General features: G+C 45.0%; 1 protein-coding gene across 2 annotated transcripts in view; it reads left to right on the top strand.

Annotated features, from left to right (window-relative positions):
- The first annotated feature begins 755 nt into the window (after positions 1-755).
- The window catches only part of EGFLAM (EGF like, fibronectin type III and laminin G domains), a 182,007-nt gene continuing 162,454 nt past the window's right edge, over positions 756-20,308 (top strand). Inside the window, exon 1 of one of the 2 annotated variants that reach the window (XM_082723444.1) lies at positions 756-777. Coding sequence is in view for 1 of the 2 variants with exons in the window: in XM_082723443.1 (XP_082579569.1) it covers positions 4,947-5,043 (97 nt within the window). In the remaining variant the exon portion in view is untranslated. Of the gene's footprint in view, positions 778-4,389; positions 5,044-20,308 lie in introns of those variants that run through there. The other variant, XM_082723443.1, reaches the window with a different exon arrangement.

The following is a 20,308-nucleotide window of genomic DNA, read 5'->3' as shown; positions in this document are numbered from 1 at the left end:
TCTGGGGACTTATTCCGTAGGTGTGTTCATTTTATGATGATCCATTGGATTATTCGTGTAGGTAGGATCTATGCATTTTTATACTTTGTTGAAAAGTTTACATTAAAATAAAAGCCTGGAGAATCAGGTTGCCTACCTTAACCATAATTCACCTGCCATTTTTAATTTATGTTTCTAAGAAGGTATGCAGAAGGAAGGACAGATTGGTGACTACCAGGTAATTTACTCTTGCTAACTCCAGTTGTGTCCCTGGTAGAACCCTGTTCTGTATAGAAGTATGATTTAAACATTCGTGAGATCGATGGCTATATATTATAGTATATTGGGACATAGGTTATCATTTGTAATACAGGCTCTTTCTCTCTTGACATACCAACAGCATGCTGTTAACACTCTTACCTAGTGCCTCTTTTGCCCTGCTTTGTGGAAAAGTAGGCTGTGCAATTCTCTTCTCTGAACTGTCTTTTTGAGTGCAGAAGACATTATTTTCTTTCCTGTAGTCTTTCTGTTCTCAGGACAGAGCCTTACACAGAGTGGGATCAAACCTCGATTAAAGCTTGTTTTCATAGTGGGGTGAAGAATGCTTACATTGTCCACTGATCTCTTTTTCATTATTGTCATTCAGTAATTGTCGTTTTTATTTGTGTATTTAAGTGGGAGGTCTGAACTCTTCTCATCCTTCTTCTGGAACTTGTGCATCTTGAGAGGAAACCCAAGGAAGGACTCCTGGAAGTGCTGGAAGGATTCTCGTTCTTGAGCTGGGGGCTAGTTATGCAGGTAAGCTGACTTGGCTATAATTAATCATTGGTATGCTTGTTATTGGTGTACCTTTCTTTGTATGTTGAATGATGACAGAAACATGTAACATACATGGAAATAATATCTGGTTCTAGTTTGATCAGCTACTGAGCTGATGAGATTTTGTGGAATTAGTCATGCTTCTATATTGCTTGAGGGAATGTAAATTTGTACCCTCTCCTAGGCCAAAATTGGCCAAATCATCAAAATGAAAAAGGCACTTACTCTTCTGCTGAGCGATGGCTAGTCTAGAAATGTAACCTGCAGTCTATTATAACAGGTACAAACTGTTATTCAAGGTCATGCCCTGCCAGAGTGTCTATAATGATACAATAGGAAACAACAAAGAACAAATAAATTGTACATCACACAACGGAATATTATTCAGCAGTCAGTGAAGGGGAGGCAGATCTCTACTTGCTGATTTGGGCAGATTTTCAGATTAAAAAGCATGTACAAGATGCTCCTGTTTGTGTTAAGTATATGTGTATGTGTTTGCTTGTATGTTCATACATAGAATATCTCTGGAAGGATATACAAGAAACTGATAATAGCGGTTGCTTCTGGGAGGGGTAGGGTGACACTTATGTGTCCCTATACCCTCTGCCTGGTGCACACTTCAAATTTTATATGTACGTATAACCTCTCTAAAGAAAAAAAATTAAACCTAAGGGTAATTCTTGGCTGCTGGTTCTTCCACACTCTCATGGAGTGACTTCTTCAACATTCTGTCATTGGTAACTCCACCTTTACTTTCATCTAAATACCCTCCAAATCCGTTCCACGAGGCAAAGGTCAGACTCTTTTCCCACGATATTGAACAAAGCAGGCAGATCACCCTTCTACCGGTGACCTTATTAATTGAGTTTAGACCTCCTGTGAATTTGGACAGATTTTTTAAAATGAAACATTCAAAGCCGTTTTGCCCTCTCTAGTTCCTCTTTTCCCAGAAGGCTGGAAGGAAGTGAAAAGCAAGTGTCCATTTATCTTTAGTCAGATTTGTAAGTGCAATAAACTGGTTGTCAGACTGGTAGGAGAGGGAAACTTGGGGGCTGTGATTTGACTCTCAACAGAAGGAAATAAGATCAGTATGCCCTAAGTATGCCCTAGATTTGTAGCAAGCAGATCTCAGGAAGTAAGGCCTTATCTCAGTGGCCTGAGGATCCAGAGCATTTGGAGGCACCCTGAAGTAAAATATAATGACACAATTGAAGGTAATCCTGCAAGGAAGAAATAAGAGGGGACTCTGAAGAAACCAAGCCGGCTTTCCAAATCACCTATGGCCATCGGCAAAAGATCAAAGGGAGGCCCAGGGCCAGGGCTGAAGAGGTAGTATGGGCAGAAGTCAAAGGTATGCAAGAAGGATGATACTCAGGCTTGCAAAATTTGCAATGAACAGTTTGTTCAAGTTGTACAGAAGGCACGTTCATAGCAGAACTGGCTTGGATTGGATGGTGCTTTTCATCAGATTATAAAGACAAAGCAGAACCTGTAAGTTACCGATGGGTCATCTAGTCCCTTCTTTTTACGAGGATACACAGAGCCCAAGATTAAACACCAAGATCCCAGGATTCCTGGTCCACTTGGACCACTTGGTCTGCTTCTGTGTCTGGTTTCCCTCTGTCTCCTTAAAAGCTTGGACTCTGGAACCAGACCACCTGGATTTGGTCGAACTCTGTCTCTTGGGAGCTGCATGGTTTTTGAGAAAGTTACTTAACTTTTTCATGTTTTAGTTTCCTTATCTGTCAAATGGGAATAATACTAATAACAATATCTACCTGGTATGATTGCTACTGGGATGCTAAAGCCCTTCAGAGAGGGTCTGGTCTACAGTAGATCTTAATATGAATGCTAGCCGGAATAGTGGTTATTATTGCTTTAGATTTTTACCTCAGGAAGAATTATTTTTAAGTGGAAAAAAGCAGAACCCACATGGAAGGTATCATCATGGTAACACTTGGTTGGTTCTGGGTACTACCTTAGGTCTAATACAAAAAGTCACTTTCTCATGGGGTGCCTGGGTGGCATATTTCAGTGGTGGACTCTTGGGTTTGGCTTAAGTTGTGGTTTCAGGGTCCTGAGTTTGAGCCCCCCCCTCAGGCTCTGTGCTCTGCAGGGAGTCTGTTTGGGATTCTCCCTCCCTCTCCCTCTGCTCCTCCCCCTGCTCGTGCTCCCTCTCTCAAATAAATAAACCATTAAAAAAAAAAATCACTGTCTCATAAAAAGAGCTATCCAACATCCTTCAGGCCGTGGTGAGGTAGGCACTCTCTGTCACAGGTGGAGGTTAAACCCAGGTGAACGACCTGCCAAGGATGCTGAAGGCAGATTTCTGGGCGTCTTGACAGTCCCAAGGGTCTATGATTCTGTGACATCTGAGACTAGGAGTCCTGAGAGCAGTCACATTGCCTGGTATCCAAACATGGCCTTGTTATCATCTTGGAAGTGAGGTCCACTGTTTGTTCAACTTTTTTACTCTAACTTCATGTAAAAAAACAAGGTCTGGCGTCACAGCTAAGACTTGTAAATCCTCGAGTTGGGAGTGGACTTGAATTTATTAATGGGCAGTTGCACACCTGGGGATGCCAGCAGGTAAGGGACATATTCTCAGGCTTTGCTAACAAACAAACAAGATTGGGCTCATTACAAAACTTCGAGCTAGGGCAAACTTCATTCCTAAAAGGAGGAGGAGAAATTTGGGGGGGGGGGTGCGGAGAGATATTGGTCAACCTTGCTCCCTCCTGCTTTCCCAAGCCTAGGTTAACAATGAAAGGCCAGGACACCTTGCAGTGAGGTTCTCCCAGCCAGCAAGCGCTGGCTCCCTCTGCGGGGCACTTCCTAGGGCCTTTGATCTTTCCCCAGGAATTGGCCAAGCCTGTGTTTTCTTTCAGGTTTATGCTCTCTTCGTTTATTTATTGTATCTGCTTTCTCTTCTCGTTGACTTGAAGATCAGCACGCTAGTGTGTAACTGGACTCGAGTCCCGGGGTCTCCCTTCTCACCGCGCCACCAGGAAACCCGACAAAAGGCGTGTTTTACTGAGTCTTAGGGCACAAATCCAGGAGAGAAAGGAGCTGACCCGGGAATCCAGGTCCCAGAATCAGTGGTCAGGACCTCACCCAGGCCCCCAACCCCAGCTCAGCTGGCGGGCGCAGGGGCCCAGGTCCCAGTCTGGTCTTCTCCGTCCGCCAGGGGGCTTGAGCTCGTGTCCTCTCCCCGACGCCAGGTTTAACCTGGACTTTCCTCGCTTCCCCTGGAGGGTCTCAACTTGCCTTTCTCTGCAGGGAGGAGACCCCGCTCCCCCGCGAGGGGCCCTAATCTCCACCCCGCGTTTCCAACCGAGTGGCGGGGCCTCCGCTCTCCATCTGCGCGCCTTAAATCCCATTTATCTTCTTAGCGCCCTAGACTCGGCCAGTCCCGCCCCCTCTTCCTCTTATCCAACCCCACTTGCAAACCGCAGACACCCTCCCTCCCCCACAGTGCGCTGGACAGACCCGAGCAACCTTAGGAGGTGTTGGGAAAAGTCCCCAAGCTGGGTGGTAGTGACCTACAGGGGCGCGGCTGGAGGAGGGGAAGAGGGTACCGCCGGGGGACGGGAAGCGGCGCCAGATTTCAGGCTCAGGACTGCAGAGGGTCCTGGACTCACTGTCCCCTAACTCCCGCCCTGCGACTCTCGTGGTTGAAGTCGTCCCCTCCTAGCGCCCCAATCTAGGTCACTGGCAGGGAAGGGCTGAGACGGGGGTCGTGGAAAGGTGATGGGCGGGCTGTCGGCCCCAGAGGTGGGCGAAGAGTAAATGGTCTCGGAGCCTGCCCCCTCACTTCCACTCGATTGTAATTCCATCCCCGGGCGGGTCGAGCTTCCCTCCCTCCCACCGCCAGCCGGTCCCTCCCCGTCGGCTTCCTTCGCCGCCCCCGCCCCCCCCGCCTCGGAAAAGCCCTGCCGCTCCAAGAGGACTTCACTCCCGCACGCCGACCTCCCGGCAGCAGCCCAGCCTTCTCCGACTCCTCCGTGGTTGCTGGACCAGCTCCCTCAGCCCTCCACCTCCTCACTCCGGCTGGGATCTGCGGGGGCCGGCTCCCCCACGTCCCCCAGGAGACGCCCTTTCCTGGTGCGTCCGGGACTTGGTGAAACTTTGCAGGCGCCCGCGGTGAAATGGATTTAATCCTAGGCTTCTTGCTCCAGCTCTTGCTTCTGGCTTCCAGCCTCGGACCCAATGCAGTGTCGCTCAGAACAGCTCTCCGAAAACCAGGTAACGCGCTCGGAGCGCCGGGGGGCACCACGCCCGGAGCGCCCGGGTAGCGGTCCCTGCCTGGACGCAGAGCGGGCAATGCGCCGCCCCTCTACCCCACAGACCCGCGGCAGTTTAACTGGGTTCATCTTTGCCCAGAGGTGGGGAAAGACTCGACCTCGCCCTCAGCCCCGCTCCACCCCGCCCCCCGCAACCACCCCCCCCCCACCCCGCCGCCCCAGCTCAGGCGGTTCCAGGGATGTTTGTTTGTTAAAAGAATAATCTATTTTCCAGACACAGTAGAGGTGGAGGGCTGTGTGTTTGAGCACAGAGCTGAGAGCAGGGACAGCGATCATGCTGTCTCAATTACAGAGGATTGCAACTGTGCAAGAGAAGTCAAACAGCTCCTCCTGTGTCTCTAAACATCTTTATTGAATTCATATTGTCCAGAGCCTAACCATTTCCTGTTAAGTGTCTGAAGATTTGCCTGGAGTTCCCTGTGCCCATCTCTGGTCCTGCCCTGGCAGTGTGTAGGAAGTGGCCTCTCCTAAGGATGGTTTCTGCTCTGGGCCGTTTTCTTAAAAAGAAGTGCCTGGTGGGTTAATTTTAGAGTTTTGAACTCCTGTCTGTCTTTGCGAGGTCAGTTAGAAGGTGTATGGTGTTGTAGGCTATTACAAAGAATTAACCTGCATTTCCTCTAGTTACACTGGTAAAAGTTCTTGGTGTATTTTTGTCTGCTTTAAGTTGGTCTGTGTTGTGAGATTATTCAGGTTACAGCGTTCTAAACAATAAAGTTCTAAACGTTGTTGCCTGAATAACGATTTTTATTCTACTTTGCTGAGGCTGTATTTTGGATGCTGAAAAATCTGTGTTTTTCTGGGATTTTGTTTTTTGCTTTTTGGTTTTTGGTTTTTAGTTTACTTTGTAAGCGAGGTTGTCTTATGGGATTAATTACATCTTATGAACAATGGAAAGCAATATAACTTTATTTGAATGCAGTCTGCAAAACTCTGCAGAAAGTGCAGTTTATCTTCACAAATAACGATTCTATAAGAAAGAGACAAACCAGGGAAATTTATCAGAGGGTGAAGAAAATAATGTTGGCAGGTTCCCATATGGCTGCTTAAATATTTTCACTGCTCAAGGATTTCTTCATTTGGAAATACAACTTGTTGCCTTTCAGCTTTGGGGGACCCCTCACTCTTCAAGCTGTGTCTATCACTACCTGCCTTGAAATTTAGTCATTATCATAATCTGCAACACACTTAAATTACCAGCTATTCTAGAGCCACTGTTCAATTCATTTTGGAGATGATAGCAGCAGTCCAAGGCGATATTCTATTAAATTGTTTCTCACATGCACGCATACACACATCTTCAAGGATTTCAGTGAAGGGCTTCTTTCTAACTTTTCTCCTTAAGATAAGCATATCATCATCATTGTATTCTGAGGGGTTATTCCCATAAAACCACCTAGTCACAGTTTTTGAGCGATGCCTAGTTATATCTATCTATCTATAGTTCTTAGGCTTAAGCAGTGTATGTAATATTCTTTTAAGGATAGATTTCAAGCCATTTAAGCAGAATTTTTTAAAAAGCATTTCACAAAAGCCTAGTGTATATAGAACTGCTCATATGGTTCACCCTATTTCCTTTTTTATTTTTTATTTTTTTTTATTATTTTAATTTATTTTTTATTATTTTTTATTTTTATTTTATTTTATTTATTTTAGCTACTCTCCTAAAAATGTTTTCTACCTAGTTCATCCAGGCTCTCATTCTGATACTCATGCTATGCATATGCATCTTGGCCTCTTTGGTTTTATTTGAAGCTTGAATAGGTTTTGATAGTAGAAACTCTATCTTTTTAAATATGTTGGCATATTAAATACACCAAATTTGAGGTAGAAGGGGTGTTTGGACTAGGTTCAGCCTAGAAGAGCTTTTCATTATTTTATACTTTTCTCCAGACACTGGCTTTCAGGTTGGAAAGCTGCTCAGATTAAAATGACAGCTACTTTATAAACTTCAGGGGAAAATTTCCTCCTGGGCTCATTTACATCCCTTGGAAAGACTAGTTTTTGATCCGGAAAATTGGTCCAGATTAAAACCTGAAAGTGCCCTGCTTGGCTCTGATGTGAACAGCAACCAGCTAATTTATAATCTTCCCCAGACACCACAAAATCCTGCTAGGATCCATATAGGAATTTCTTTGTACTCTGTTTCCTCAACAGAAATTGGTCTGTGAATATTACTTTGAAGGGAGCCCGGCCACCATGTAGGCATGCTGAATAGTCCTGTTTTCTTTGGATGACCCTGTCTCCTAATGCTCCAGAAAGACGGGGAATTCTTGGATTCAAAATCAACCCGAAAATTCTTCATCCCCACCTAGCTCTGGTGGGAAAAAAGCAAGTAACAGCTTCAATGATGAGTTCAATCTGAGTCCAACATAGGCAACCTTTCCCTCCGCCCCAAGATAGCTCATCTTCTGCCATTGGGCATTAATAAAGAAACCTCTGCATTTGCCGAGACTAACAAGAAATGACAGCTCTTAACTTAAGTCAAATGAAATAATAATAACGAACTCTAATTAAGTGCTTGCTACACTGCTCTAACAACTTGGCACATACTGTACTTGATCAACCCAGCTGCTCTGTGAGATGGGCACTGTTATTAGCTCTGTTGAACTGAAGATGAAGTTGTGGCTCAGAGAGATTAAAGATCTCCTCCAAGGTCACACAATGAGTAAGTGGTGGAATAGGATTCGGGCTGTGCTAGTCAGGACCGGGAAGGGAGTCCTTAGCGGTCCTGGTAGTGGAGGTCTGCAGACTGGTCCTGGAGGACGTCTCCCTCCTGGCTAAACAGGGGAGCTCCCATGGGACAGAGCCAGGTGGAGCGTGTTATCCCTGCTGCTGTGGGTGTGGAGCCTCCTACGTGCTGTTAAACATTTGTACATGGGATCATGCCCAGGCCTTCCGGGGTAACAGTGTGAATGATACGGACATGCAATTCTGGAAGCCTTTGTCCACTGACCTCAGCTGCAAGAATCAGGGGGTATAACCACATCACCACATCGATGAACCACTTCGTTTCTCTTATTCAACTCCTGGTGCTAAATCTTGTGAGGGCCAAGGATCTATCCAAAGACCTGGAGGTAGAAAAAGGGGCTTCTGACCCTAGGTAGGGTAGAGGACACCATCATCTCCCTGGCATGGAAACTTCGCATAACCTTCACTCCTTTTCAGATCACAGATTAGAATCAGAGACCTGGAAGGAAGTGAAAAGGCTTCATTTGTCAACTGGGCTAAGGGTGATTAAGGGACTTGTCCAACTTAACATCAGAAGCTGAACCGGAACTAGTACCCAGGCCCTCCCGAGTGGGTACTTCTTCCTTATCCAGAGTGTCCCCAGGAAGCACAGTGAATCCAGACACACAGCTAGCCACACACCTCTCCCGCAGGCAGATTGGTAACTCACGGTGTTAATTCCCTCTCTGGCCCAGAGACTGGGCCACAAGGGCCCCGCCTTTCCTCTTGTCTTTGCAGTTTGCCTGAGGCCCCAGGAGCAGTGAGACAAGGCCAGGTCAGGGCTGAGAATTGAAGGTCTTCCTTAGAAGACCGTCTTCAGGAAGATGCGCAGCTCTTATCATTTCCTTTCCACTCCCTCAGCATTTCCTTACCTGTAAAACTGGACGACAGGGAAGATCCGGAGAAACCCAGAAAGAAAAAACAAGAGTCTTTCGAAGAGCAGAGTTAGCTGGTGGGCAATGTATCTTGCCCGCTGTTGAGGGTGAATCCAGGAGCCTCTAGGTGGTTTCTGCTGCTGCTCGAGTGAGGCTTATTGGCTCCTGAGTCAGAGGCCTCCCTGCTCTGTTTCCTGCACGCCAGCCTGAACAACGGCTGTCATGAGGGCCTGCTTATGTCCTCACTTAAAGCTCTCATGCAAGTCCCCTTCCCAAAGCACGCATTTGGTGGGGGGCTGGGGGGTAGGGGGGTGGTGCTCATCTCTTCTGTATGTCCCTCCTTCTCCCTTTCCAAACCAAAGTCCTTCTCTACAATGCGATCCAGATTGTCTTGCTTCTTGGGGAATGCTGGAGCTCCTAAAGGCCACACATATTTCCGCCCTTGAAGGCCATATATCTCCCCAGCACCTAACTACAGACATCCATGCAGTCCAAGCAACGTAGCGGAAATATTTCCTCCACTCCTCCATGTCGCTAGCCCTCCTACCCTCCTCTTTGTTTCCATACCACATCTAATCCCTATAAGAAACCCCCCTCCCCCCCCCTCTCTCCCCTTGGATTCCCTGTGAGGTAAAGGGACAAAGAGGTCAAGGTCAAGAGTAAATGTCATAACGTGAGGCAGTACTGGTTTCTCGGAATTCTCTCATGGAAGAGTGACTTGGCCAGAAAGGAACTGAGTGGTGTTTTTGGTTTTTGCTTCGTGTTTCTTACCCTGAGCCCAGGGATTTAATAACCTTGCAATTCTTTGGGGAGTAGTTGGCCATCTGTCTAGCTCAGAAGTGGTCCAGTGCCGCAGAGCTGGGTTTCCAGAAGACAGGGCTTCAGGCGTTGGAGGCTGCCGGGGGAGCTTCCACAGAGTGGCCCCGGGGATAGCCTGTGTCTCCCACCTCACCTGTTCGGCCCTCAGGACTGGTTGCTCCCCATTGACTCGAGGGATGATGGGATGTTATGATTGCAACAGAAAATCTTTTGAGCTGGTCAGGATCCCTGCCACTGACTTTGGCCACAGCCTGTCAAGTGGCAGATATTAGAAGTGTACCTGCTGGTTCAGGGATCGAAGAAGGGAAAAGGTAAAGAAGTACGACAGAGCCTAAAGGGCCGCTTGTAGCGGAAACCCCCAAACCTGTCCTGAGTCTACTCCCATTTTGAAGAAAGATGCCATTGTGTGGCTTCAGCCTCCTTAAATGAGCTGAAAGATGTTTACCTCTTACTCCCAGGAATTGAATCTCATGGGCTTGGGGGTGGGGAGGCAGGGGCAGGGGCGCAGGTGAAAGCAGAGGACGAACCTTTCAGAGCTGGCTCAGAGCAGGTCTAGCCTCAGCCGATCTCAGGCCTCTGACCCAGGCAAGTAGTTCCTGAACTTGCACATGGATGAGAATTCTGTGTGTGTGTGTGTGTGTGTGTGTGTGTATCATATTATTATATTTATGTATATTATATATATTATTAGCCCCAGGGGTATAGGTCTGTGAGTTGCCAGGTTTACACACTTCACAGCACTCACCAATAGCCCATACATTCCCCAGGGTCCATAACCCCACCACCCTCTCCCTACCCGCCTCCCCCCAGCAACGCTCAGTTTGTTTTGTGAGATTAAGAGTCTCTTATGGTTTGTCTCCCTCCTGATCCCATCTTGTTTCATTTTTTCCTTCCCTACCCCTCATGTTGCCTCTCAACTTCCTCATATCAGAGAGGTCATATGATAGTTGTCTTTCTCTGCTTGACTTATTTCGCTCAGCATAATACCCTCTAGTTCCATCCATGTCATCGCAAATGGCAAGATTTCATTTCTTTTGATGGCTGCATAGTATTCCATTGTGTATATATACACCACATCTTCTTTATCCATTTGTGAATGAGAATTCTTGGCGTGCATCTCAAGTGCCTGCCTTTTTAACAAGAACGTCTGGTGACTTGATGAGATGGTTTGCCGTCCGCACATTGAGACCTGACAAAGCAGAGTTTGGGCTCCTGTCAGCCTCCCTTGCCTCCTGACCTTCTTCCCAGACACTCCCCAGACACGCGCACGGTCTCCTTTTCCTTCCTTTGTCCACACCATGTGGGATTTGCAGTGACAACTCATTGCTCGGGGTCTGTGTTGTAACCTTAAACTCCACAGGTCTTCTGAAGGTTGGATTTGGGGCTGTGGTTTTTTGGAAGGCAGCTGAACGACATCTCCTCTGAGCGAATGTTTCTCTTCGCTGCGCCTGCCCCCCGCTTTCCGCAACCTGTTCATTGAGAGATGGCCATACAAAGGAGGGAAAGGCTGCCATAGCACTAACAAGCAGCCCCTTGCAACTGTGTGTAACCCGTCCCCCCCCACCCCTGCCCTCATTTCCCTCAGACCCTCTCCACCCACCTGCCACCACTGCACCTGTGCTTTCAGCCTCCAAGTCTGGTTTCTTCTTGGGTAGGAGCACAGACTTTAATATTTGACAGTTTTGGTTCAAGTTCTGACACTGTTATTTACTAGTGACTTGATGGTGTAAGGCAAGTTGTGTTAGTTCTGTGGTCTCCGTACCCTCATCTTTAAAATTGGAAAGATCCTGTCACTTAACGGTTGCTAGAAGGGTTAGGTTGGTCAAGACATGTACTGAGGCATTTAAAAGGCACAGGAGCCTGAGACTGGAAGGCAGTATTTAAAGGACTCGGATTGTTTAATCCGGGCAGAGGAAAGCAACTGAGTCAATACACGTGACTGAAAGACTATGTTCCGGGCATGACAAGAAACACAGGCACTTAGGATTTCATGTTCCTTTTCCATACATATGAATGTATGATTGATTGCATGTGATTTAATTTGTACCGAGTCCTAAAATTTTTCCGATAAATTAATTGACAAATTAGAAAGACTCTTTGGTTGACCACATGCCTTAGTTTTTGGTTTGGAAAATAGGGCTGCCAGGTTTGTGGTCTTGCCTGAGTGGATTCCTTGGAGAAACAGTAACCCCCAGGGTGGTGGGTGATGTTGACCTGGTAATTATCTAGGGGAGGTTTTGCAGGGTCTGGTGGTGAAAGGGGAGCAGCTGTTCCTGAAAGAGAATTAGCCAGACGGATGCATGACTGGGCGTCAGTGGAAATCTCCGTGAAGCTTGAGAGCTAAGAAAGGCTTGGGGTTTGATTGATCAGTAGATTGGAGTAATTCAAGAGCCACTCCCAGTGACATGGAATGTCAGAGGCCAGGCTCCACTGGCTCTTTCTTTCCTATGAATGATTCTCGGCCGTGAAACCCCCCATTTATCCCAGATATCCCCACCAGTTTATTTTCAAAGTAAATAAAACCTATTTCCTATTTCAAAGGAAATAAAACGGAGCAGTGCTTTGAAAGAGCTGATGCACTCCACAAAGTTAGGATACGATCGATCATTCAACAATAATCATAGTAATTACTATTATCTTAACCAACCACACCGACCAAGAATATTCATCCTGAAGCTTTCATCTCATTTCCAGTCCCTTCCTCCTCACTCCCCTAAAGACACTTGAAGATGCTTTCTTCATCTGACTCTGCAAATCCTAAGCAATTTAAATCTTAACACTTGTGTTTGCTGACAGGGCACCCAGGATCTGGAATCAGATTTAATGTAATGTTAATGCTATTTATTTTTCTTGGTGTAATAAGTTTATATCAGCCAGTTAATGGTTTACATTGTGCAAAAGGAGTTGTATCAGCAGGCACTTTTCTCTAACATCTGGGCAATTGGAAACATAATACTTAAATACAACCTGAGTTTAGAGCCTTCCTTGGACAGATGGCTAATTTTATTGATCTAATTTTACACTTAGGAATAGGTCCCATGATCCTTTGCTCGTAATTCTTAGAGTGAGCAGAGAAATAAATAAAATGGATGATGGCTGTGAATTAGATGCCTGTTATATTGCTTGTAATTTATTTTTAAAATACTTCAGTATAAACAGTCACTGTGTGAATTACTTTAATCTGTATCCGTAGGGGTACTTAATTAACTCTCAAAGTAATCCAGCGTAGAAGGTACCATTCTGGCATAAGAGTTTACATCTATTTTAATCTCTCAGTGACTGTGCCATGTCAGTGGTCAAATATTTCGAGCTTTATCTCTGAGCTAGCCAGAAATCCATGCTCCAGGGCTAGTTACCGCTTGACCTTTACTATGGAGTCTACTCTCAGAGGTGGCTTGGAAAATACATGAAAATAACTGTTAGCATAAATCCAGGCCAAATGGCTTGTTAATTAGCATAAATGATGTTAGAAATAATGTTTTCATTGGTGAAACATATGAATAGCTAGAAAGAGTATATAGTCTTTCTGTTTTTGCATAGACAGAGAATAAGCACCAGTAAACTCAAGAGTCAAGCTGCTCTGCAGTTAGGCTAAAGCCCCATTCAGTCATGTATTCCACTCACTTAATAGTGGACTCATTTGCCTGCTCCCCCTAAATGATTTGCTGATTCTGCCGCTAGGATATTGATGTATCTGCCTCAGCAAGGTGCTTGCTGCTGTAACAAACAACTCCAAATCTCAGTGACTTAACACAAAATGCATTTTTCACTTACTCCAAGCCCGAAGTGAATGTTTCTTGTTGGGCAGCTCTCCTGGCTTGCTCTCCTTCAAGCGATGACTTGAAAACCTAAGTCATGAGGTCTTTGTAACCTCTATCTTGTAATACCATCATCTTTGAAGTGAGCTTCCAAGGTGTCACTGAAAGTAAAGAGAAAGAAAGCTTGTGTGACAGATTTTTATGCGCCAGGCTGTAATATGGTCCCACGGGCCCAACCTAACTGTAAGGAGGCTGGGAAATGTAGTTTGGCCATGTACCCAGGAAGAAGGTGACCAGATGTGGTGGGTAGTTTCTCATGGAGTGCTTTGGAGTTCCTAAACCGACAGACAGGGGATGTTAAAAAGAGTAAGTTTATGAGAATTTTTGTGACTTCTTACCAAGATATATTTGTGTATGTGGCAGAATTTGGCCTAGAATTTGCATTCATTTTAGTGTACAACCTGGTTGAAAGGCAGGTAGTTGCCATTTATCTTTATGTGTTTGAAGCAATCGTAATTTAACAAAAGATCCTGAAAACTAAGCAAATTGACCCAGATTGGTTTGCAATAGGATGCAAAAATATTTATATATTTACATGAATATATGATATTTGTTGCTACTTATTTGCTCCATTTTATACAAGGTAAAATTAATCCCTCTTAAAAAGTAAAGGAACTATCTAGTTGATTAAATAGAGTGAATTCCTAAGGCACATCAACTGGAACTCCAATTATTTTCTCTATAGTTTTCTGGAAGCTCCTTCTATTTGTATCCCATAACAAAAAGGACTATTCATGGTAGGATAATTTATTCAGTGAGATATGCATCTTAAAATATAAAAATCAGTTTTTAGATACCACAGCCTGCTTTGTTGTGGCTAAAGACAGTGTGGACTGATCCCAACGAAAATAAATTGATACCTTGGGTTGAACCACCACACATCTCAAAGCACTTTCATAGAAATGATCTCATTTGATCGTGGAACCCTTGCCCTACTGGGAAGTCAAGAGCAGATGACTTAGCAAGGAGGAAGGAGGTAGAGCCAGGACATGAACCTGGGTTGTCCAGTCCCTAGCCCTTGTTGCTTCGCATCAATCCAGGGATGTTCCTGCAGCTAATGGATAAGAGCGTGATCACTGAAACATGCTCGAGTCTAGCTCTGTAGTCAGAAGGAAACTCACCGATGAGATCTGCCACTCTCACAGAGGCTCCATGCATGTCATGGGACACAATGTACAAAGAACTGGTACTGCCTTCAGTCATTCTCCTGGCTGGTTAGTGGGCGTGCAAAGTACACGATAACTGAGGGGCTGTTCTCAATTGAGAAGCAGTCGTGCTAGCTGGAAGGTGCTCTAGAATCCCTCCAGATGTCTCCTAGAGAAGACCCTTTTGGGTTTTAGGGACAGTCTGCAGGACTCAGCAGGGCCTTGAAATTTTCCATTCCTCCCCTGGTTAGCCATTTTCCTTAGTGGCAAATGATGTTTTCTAGACCTTCGTCGTGGCGTATTTCAGGGTTTATCTTTCTAGTCTCAAGGCTTTCTGTTGGTTTCTTAAACATCTCTTTGATATTCTAGGAGTTCCTAATTAGTGTAGTTAAACAAGTATGACATTCATTTGGAAAAAAAAAAAAGCATTCTGCTGATAGTTATTTTAAAGTAATTGATGGGCTTTGGTCACAACCTACACACATAACACACATCCTTTCAACTTGGAGGAATTGTAGCAAGAATCCAATAAACGGACCTGGGTTTGAACCCTAGTTTTAAAACTTATGGATGCCTGACCCCAGATAAAGTACTTAATCTCTTTATGCCTTAGATTTCCATCTGAAATTTCAGACTCATAATACCAACCACAAAGGTTTTGTGTGATAAATAAATGAGATACTATGATTTCCAGAAATGTACCTAGGAAACCCCTTTAACGTTTGGTAATAATTTCCCTCCAAAGTTAGTATGTATTAATTAGATTCATTATGGTTTACAGAGTTTATATAGTGGTAGAGATGGTCGCTTTTTCATACAAATATTGACAACTCTGACACGAATGTATAATTGAGTTTTGGCTCCCGTGAAAATGGATTTGAAAATAATTTTATTTCCTTAATTTTATATTATAGATTTTTGGAGTTTATATTGTTAGATGATGACTTTTGGTATCTAGATCATAGGTCATAAAGTTCGTGTTATTGATGAAAGACCTGAAATCAGCCTTAGAGTTTAATAAAAATAGCCAACATTCATTTGGGGCTTTGTGTAGAACCAAAGACTCACAATGATATATCAAGATCATATATAGCCACTGAGGTAGTAACAGATTTTCATGTATCAGCTGTATGGCTCCTTACCCAAACAGAGGTTATTTGCAGTTAGAATATAAAAAAATTTTCTTAGCTGCTTTCTTTACTGTGGTATTAAGAGAGTAGATATAAAAGGTGCTATGCTACCTATTCTGATATGATATGGATAGCTATTCTATTCTATTTCTGTGGTATCTACTCTGTCCCCATTTTGAGTGAACCACACTCTCTGCCGGTATAAATCTTCCTAAAATGCGCTTCTAATCCTGTCACTCTTGTGTTTAATATTCTTTTCTGGCTCCTCCTGCCTGGCAAGTAAACCTGAGCATAGGAGGTCTGTTGCAATATGGCTCCACCTTACTTTTCCTGTCTTCTCGCCGAATACACAACCTGTATTCCAGCCACACTGGGTTATTTGCTATTCTGTAGACCACCTCTTCATTGTCCCAATACAAAGCTGTTGGCATGTTGATCTGCCCTTTGGAATAATCCTGGACTGCAATGACCCTTCAAAGCATGGCTCCATTGGCCCTGTTCTGTGAAGTCTTCACGTGCCCTCCCAGCCAGGAGCCATTTGTGATTTCTCCCATTCTCCTTTGCGTTACGTGATTGGTGTGCCTGACTCTTGCCTTCGGTTAGATTTGTAACTTTGTCAAGGCAAGCACCATGCCATCTTCACCTGTGGGTCCCCTCCGTTGCCCTGTGGAGTGTCTTGCGTGCACTTAGCCTTCCCCAGGCAGCTGCGGAATGGAAAGTGATGGCCTTGTGGGCAAATACGTTTTAACATCATGTGTAATTGGATTCTGCTCCCAGCCCCTGAATTCATTTCTTTCCTCTAGCACCATGCAGGAAACGTGTCGCTTCCACGCGCCAACACTTGCTTCACCGGAGGAGATGTTTGAAAACCCACAGGGCAGTGTGATTTAGAGAAGGAAATCTCTCAGGACTCAATCTGCAGCTGTTTTGGAATTTAAATCCTACCTCCGTGCTGCCAATGGCTATTGGAATTGTGGGTGTTCGAGGAGGGTCTGATCGAGTCCATACTGTGAAATATGTCGTTTTTGCTACATGGGGGAACTGGTAGAGTTTGAAGTAACTTCCAGGGCTGCCCTCAGGTCTGCGTTTTATCATGTCTTGAGAGGTGATGAAGCAAAGACAATAATACCCTTTACTCCTACATCAAAAGATAGTGGGGGAGGAGGCATTAACAGTCCAAAGTCCAATTCCCCTCCTTCTCATATCTGTCTTTGAAACCAAAGGGAAAGGAGGCTGTGTGGAGAATGGCATTGGCCTGGCCTGAAAAGGTCAGGTTGCAGGAGAAGGGATGAAGCCAGTCCCTCTCTCGTAATGAGATCTGACTGTGAGGTCCAGAGGAGAACAGTACTCAAGCTCTCCAGCATTCCTCTTCAGTTTTACTGTGCTGACCCTGGCTTGCTTGTGAAGATCAATTCTCTAATCCTTGGAAAGTAAAGCAAGGGAAAGCTGGAGTGCTTGCAGAGGTTTTTCTGGGCTTTGTTTCGTAAGGACCAACATGTTTGATAAAAAGAAAGCCCCTGGGCAGCCCAGCTGAAAGCAACCAATTGATTGACCCATTCACCCATTGGCTTATACATGTCTATGTGTGTGTGCATAAATACTGTATCCATGTCGATGTACAGTAGACCTGAGAAGAAGCTGCAGTGTAATGGCAGTTAAAGTTGAACTAAGTAAATGATACGCTGCTGAAGTATTTAGGGACAAGTGTACTGATGTCTGAAATTTATATTGAAATACATAAAAAATAAGATTTCCTGCCTGATGGTTGGGGAGAGGGGTAAATACATACGCAATACAGAGATGGTAAAGCAAGTGGTAGAAGCCATGTGGTGAGTATATACGTGTTCACTCTAAAACTCTCTCACTTTTTTGTATGTATGAGTATTTTCATAATAAAAGGATGGAAATGGTGAACTGAGTATTAAGGAAAGAATTGAAATGACTTCAAAGTTTTACGCATGAAGACTGAGGTCCCAACAAATTCAGCTCTGCACGCACAGGCCTGTGGGTTTTTACCTTTGTCCTGCTCCTCACCCCCCATTTACTCCCTTTACTTCTCTGCCCTGCCCCTTGACCCGTGGGGCCACTTTGTCCGATTGTCCGATCCCTGATCACAGCGACTGCTGTGCCCTTTGCTTCCCCTGGGTTCAGCCAATGGGCGGCACTGGAAAGAGACGGGTGGGTTGGGGGGGAGAGAATCTGTGATCCCTCCTGCTTTGCTACTGTGTTCCTCTGAAACCTTGGCTCCTGCCCCTGCACAGCTTCCAACTCTGACTGTGGCTCTAGTGACCTAATGTGGTTTTCTCCACTGGCTGTTGCCCTGGGGGTAGTGGCCGCATCTCACTGGGGCTGATCTCTGGGTCGCTTTCAATATCCCTTATTCTCCCTTAAAGCAGCTCGCACCTCTCCACGTAGTCTTTTAATTAAAATCTTTTTTAATTAAGTAAATTCTTCTTCCTGCTGGGATCCTAACTGATACCTTTGTGCTACTACCTTGTTATCTATGCCCTATTTCTATGATTTTCTTCCTTAGGCGTAGCCATAAGGTTTTGATTTCTGTTTACCTTGCATTTAGAACTCTCTGAGGATCAGGTCTGATTTAGCTTAAGGATGCCTGCTATAAATTCATGGCAAAAGCAACAGGAACATTGGTCTTTTGAGGATGACCTGGTTCTCTAGGCCCAAATCTGCTGGCCTCTTGGATAAGAGCACATTGAGACCAACCAGTCCATAGCTATGTGGTGCTGAGAAATGATCGCAGTAATATCAAGGACTCCCAATAGAAATCCTGGAAACCCAGAGCTTTCTAGAACACATCTGACATGACGGGAGCATAGTTCATTTCTTGAGAAAGTCACCGTGAACCAAAACTAACTCTTAGAATGTCAGTGAATTTGACCTTAAGGGAAAAGGCCATGAGAAGCTTGGACTTTCTCCCACTTTAGTTAGTTGTTGATGGCTTTTAGGCTTTTGATAATTCTTAGATTCTGTTCTGCTTCCTTAGCTATAAATATCTCGTACCTGATATTCTACTGATTTGGGTTGAAAATGCTTATTACTCTAATTTAAAAGAACTAATTAGCTCACATTCATTGTCTTGGTTTGGATTCCCCAGTAACAAACCTTAAGACAAAAATCTGAATAGAAATAATTTACTTGAAAGGTAAACAGAACAAAACAAAAATGAAAACGGGAGGAATGAGACAAGGAGCCCACTGAGAAGGCCGTCCTTGAAGGTTTTCTTGTCAAGTGGGGGGGGGGGCGCTTGTCGATGATAGAGCTTAAACTCAGGGGAGAAACTCAAGGAAGTGTCACCAAACACACCATTGGGAGCTGTCCTACCTGAGAGGTGAAGGCGCTGGTGCGTTCACATTCACGAGGATTTTATGCAGGGCTGCTGCCCAGGAGGGCTTTCTTTCCCCAACGCTTCCAGCCTGCCGGGCTCCTGGGCAGAGCCAATTTTCTGGGTCTTCTGAGAAACCCTCTGGTAAAAGGTTGCAGAAATTGGTAGCTAGAAGTGGGCTGGCTCTGGGGAGGCAGGAGGAATTATGGGGGGTACTATCAGTGCTTCTATACCCATAACTGATGAATTTTATTTGGAGATTCATGACTGACACCCTCTCTCCACCCCCCACTAGCAGTTTATATGCATTACAAGAAGAGGGCAGAGGATGTTTAAAAACTTAACATCCGGAGTCCTAGTTCTTAGTCCTAATCTGCACTAGGATTTTCAGGGAGTGAGGGGTATGTGTGATTCTGCACTGCTGTATGAAATACAGGCCATGACTGAATCAGTTCTCCAGTTGGAAGTGTTCAGGAAGGCTGACTGAATTTGGTTTGTAGATCAGAGAATCGCCACCACCAACCAACCAACCAACCAACCAGCCAAACAAACAAACAAATAAAAACTGTGCTAACTGAGAAGGCCATTAGGAATGACAGTCTTCATTCCTTATGGGTATGCTCTGTTGCTTAGAATTTGCTTCTAGGTTGTTGAGTGTTACATTGGGGAAGAATCTGCACTTAAGTTTAAAGGCATGCATTTAAAGGCATCCAAAACAATAGCAATTGCTCATATTTATATAGTGCTTGGTAGATACAAAGCACAGGTAGGAACAGCACCGTCTTCTGAGGCTGGCATCATAGAAATCTTGAATTTTGGCACAAGAGGGACTTTAGGGGTAGATGTTTAACCTTGTATGGTCTAGGGAAGAAAAGTCACCAGCTTAAGGTCATGCATCTCGTTACTGGCAGAGTGAGCACTAGGACCCAAGTCTTCTGACCTGTGGCCTAGTGCTTCTTCTGCTGGACCAACCACCTCCATGTCCACCAGGGTAGGTAGAGACTCAAGGGCACCTTCTGTTTTTCATTGACTGTCTCTTCTTTCCCTTCAAAAGCGGTCTTTGCTTATATGTTTAGAGGTAAGGAGCCCTCAGCTCAGGCTTATAAGACAGTGTCATGTCCAGAGAAACAACCTATAAAAAGGTTGCTTCTGCTTATCAGTCATGGCCAAACGACCTTCTTGGCTCCTCCTGGTTACCTGCAAACTATAAGATCTATGAGAGTCATCATCTTTGAAGCCACTGAGACCCACAGGTAGGTAGACAGGGGTATCAGGGTGGAGGAAAGAATAACTTTGGGGCACCTGCGTGGCTCAATCATTAAGCGTCTGCCTTTGGCTCAGGTCATGAT

This window comes from Mustela nivalis (assembly GCF_964662115.1).
Source record: "Mustela nivalis genome assembly, chromosome: 3".
Classification (NCBI taxonomy): domain Eukaryota; kingdom Metazoa; phylum Chordata; class Mammalia; order Carnivora; family Mustelidae; genus Mustela; species Mustela nivalis.
Note: the sequence above shows the minus strand (reverse complement) of the source record. Positions and strands in the feature narration are given on the sequence as shown.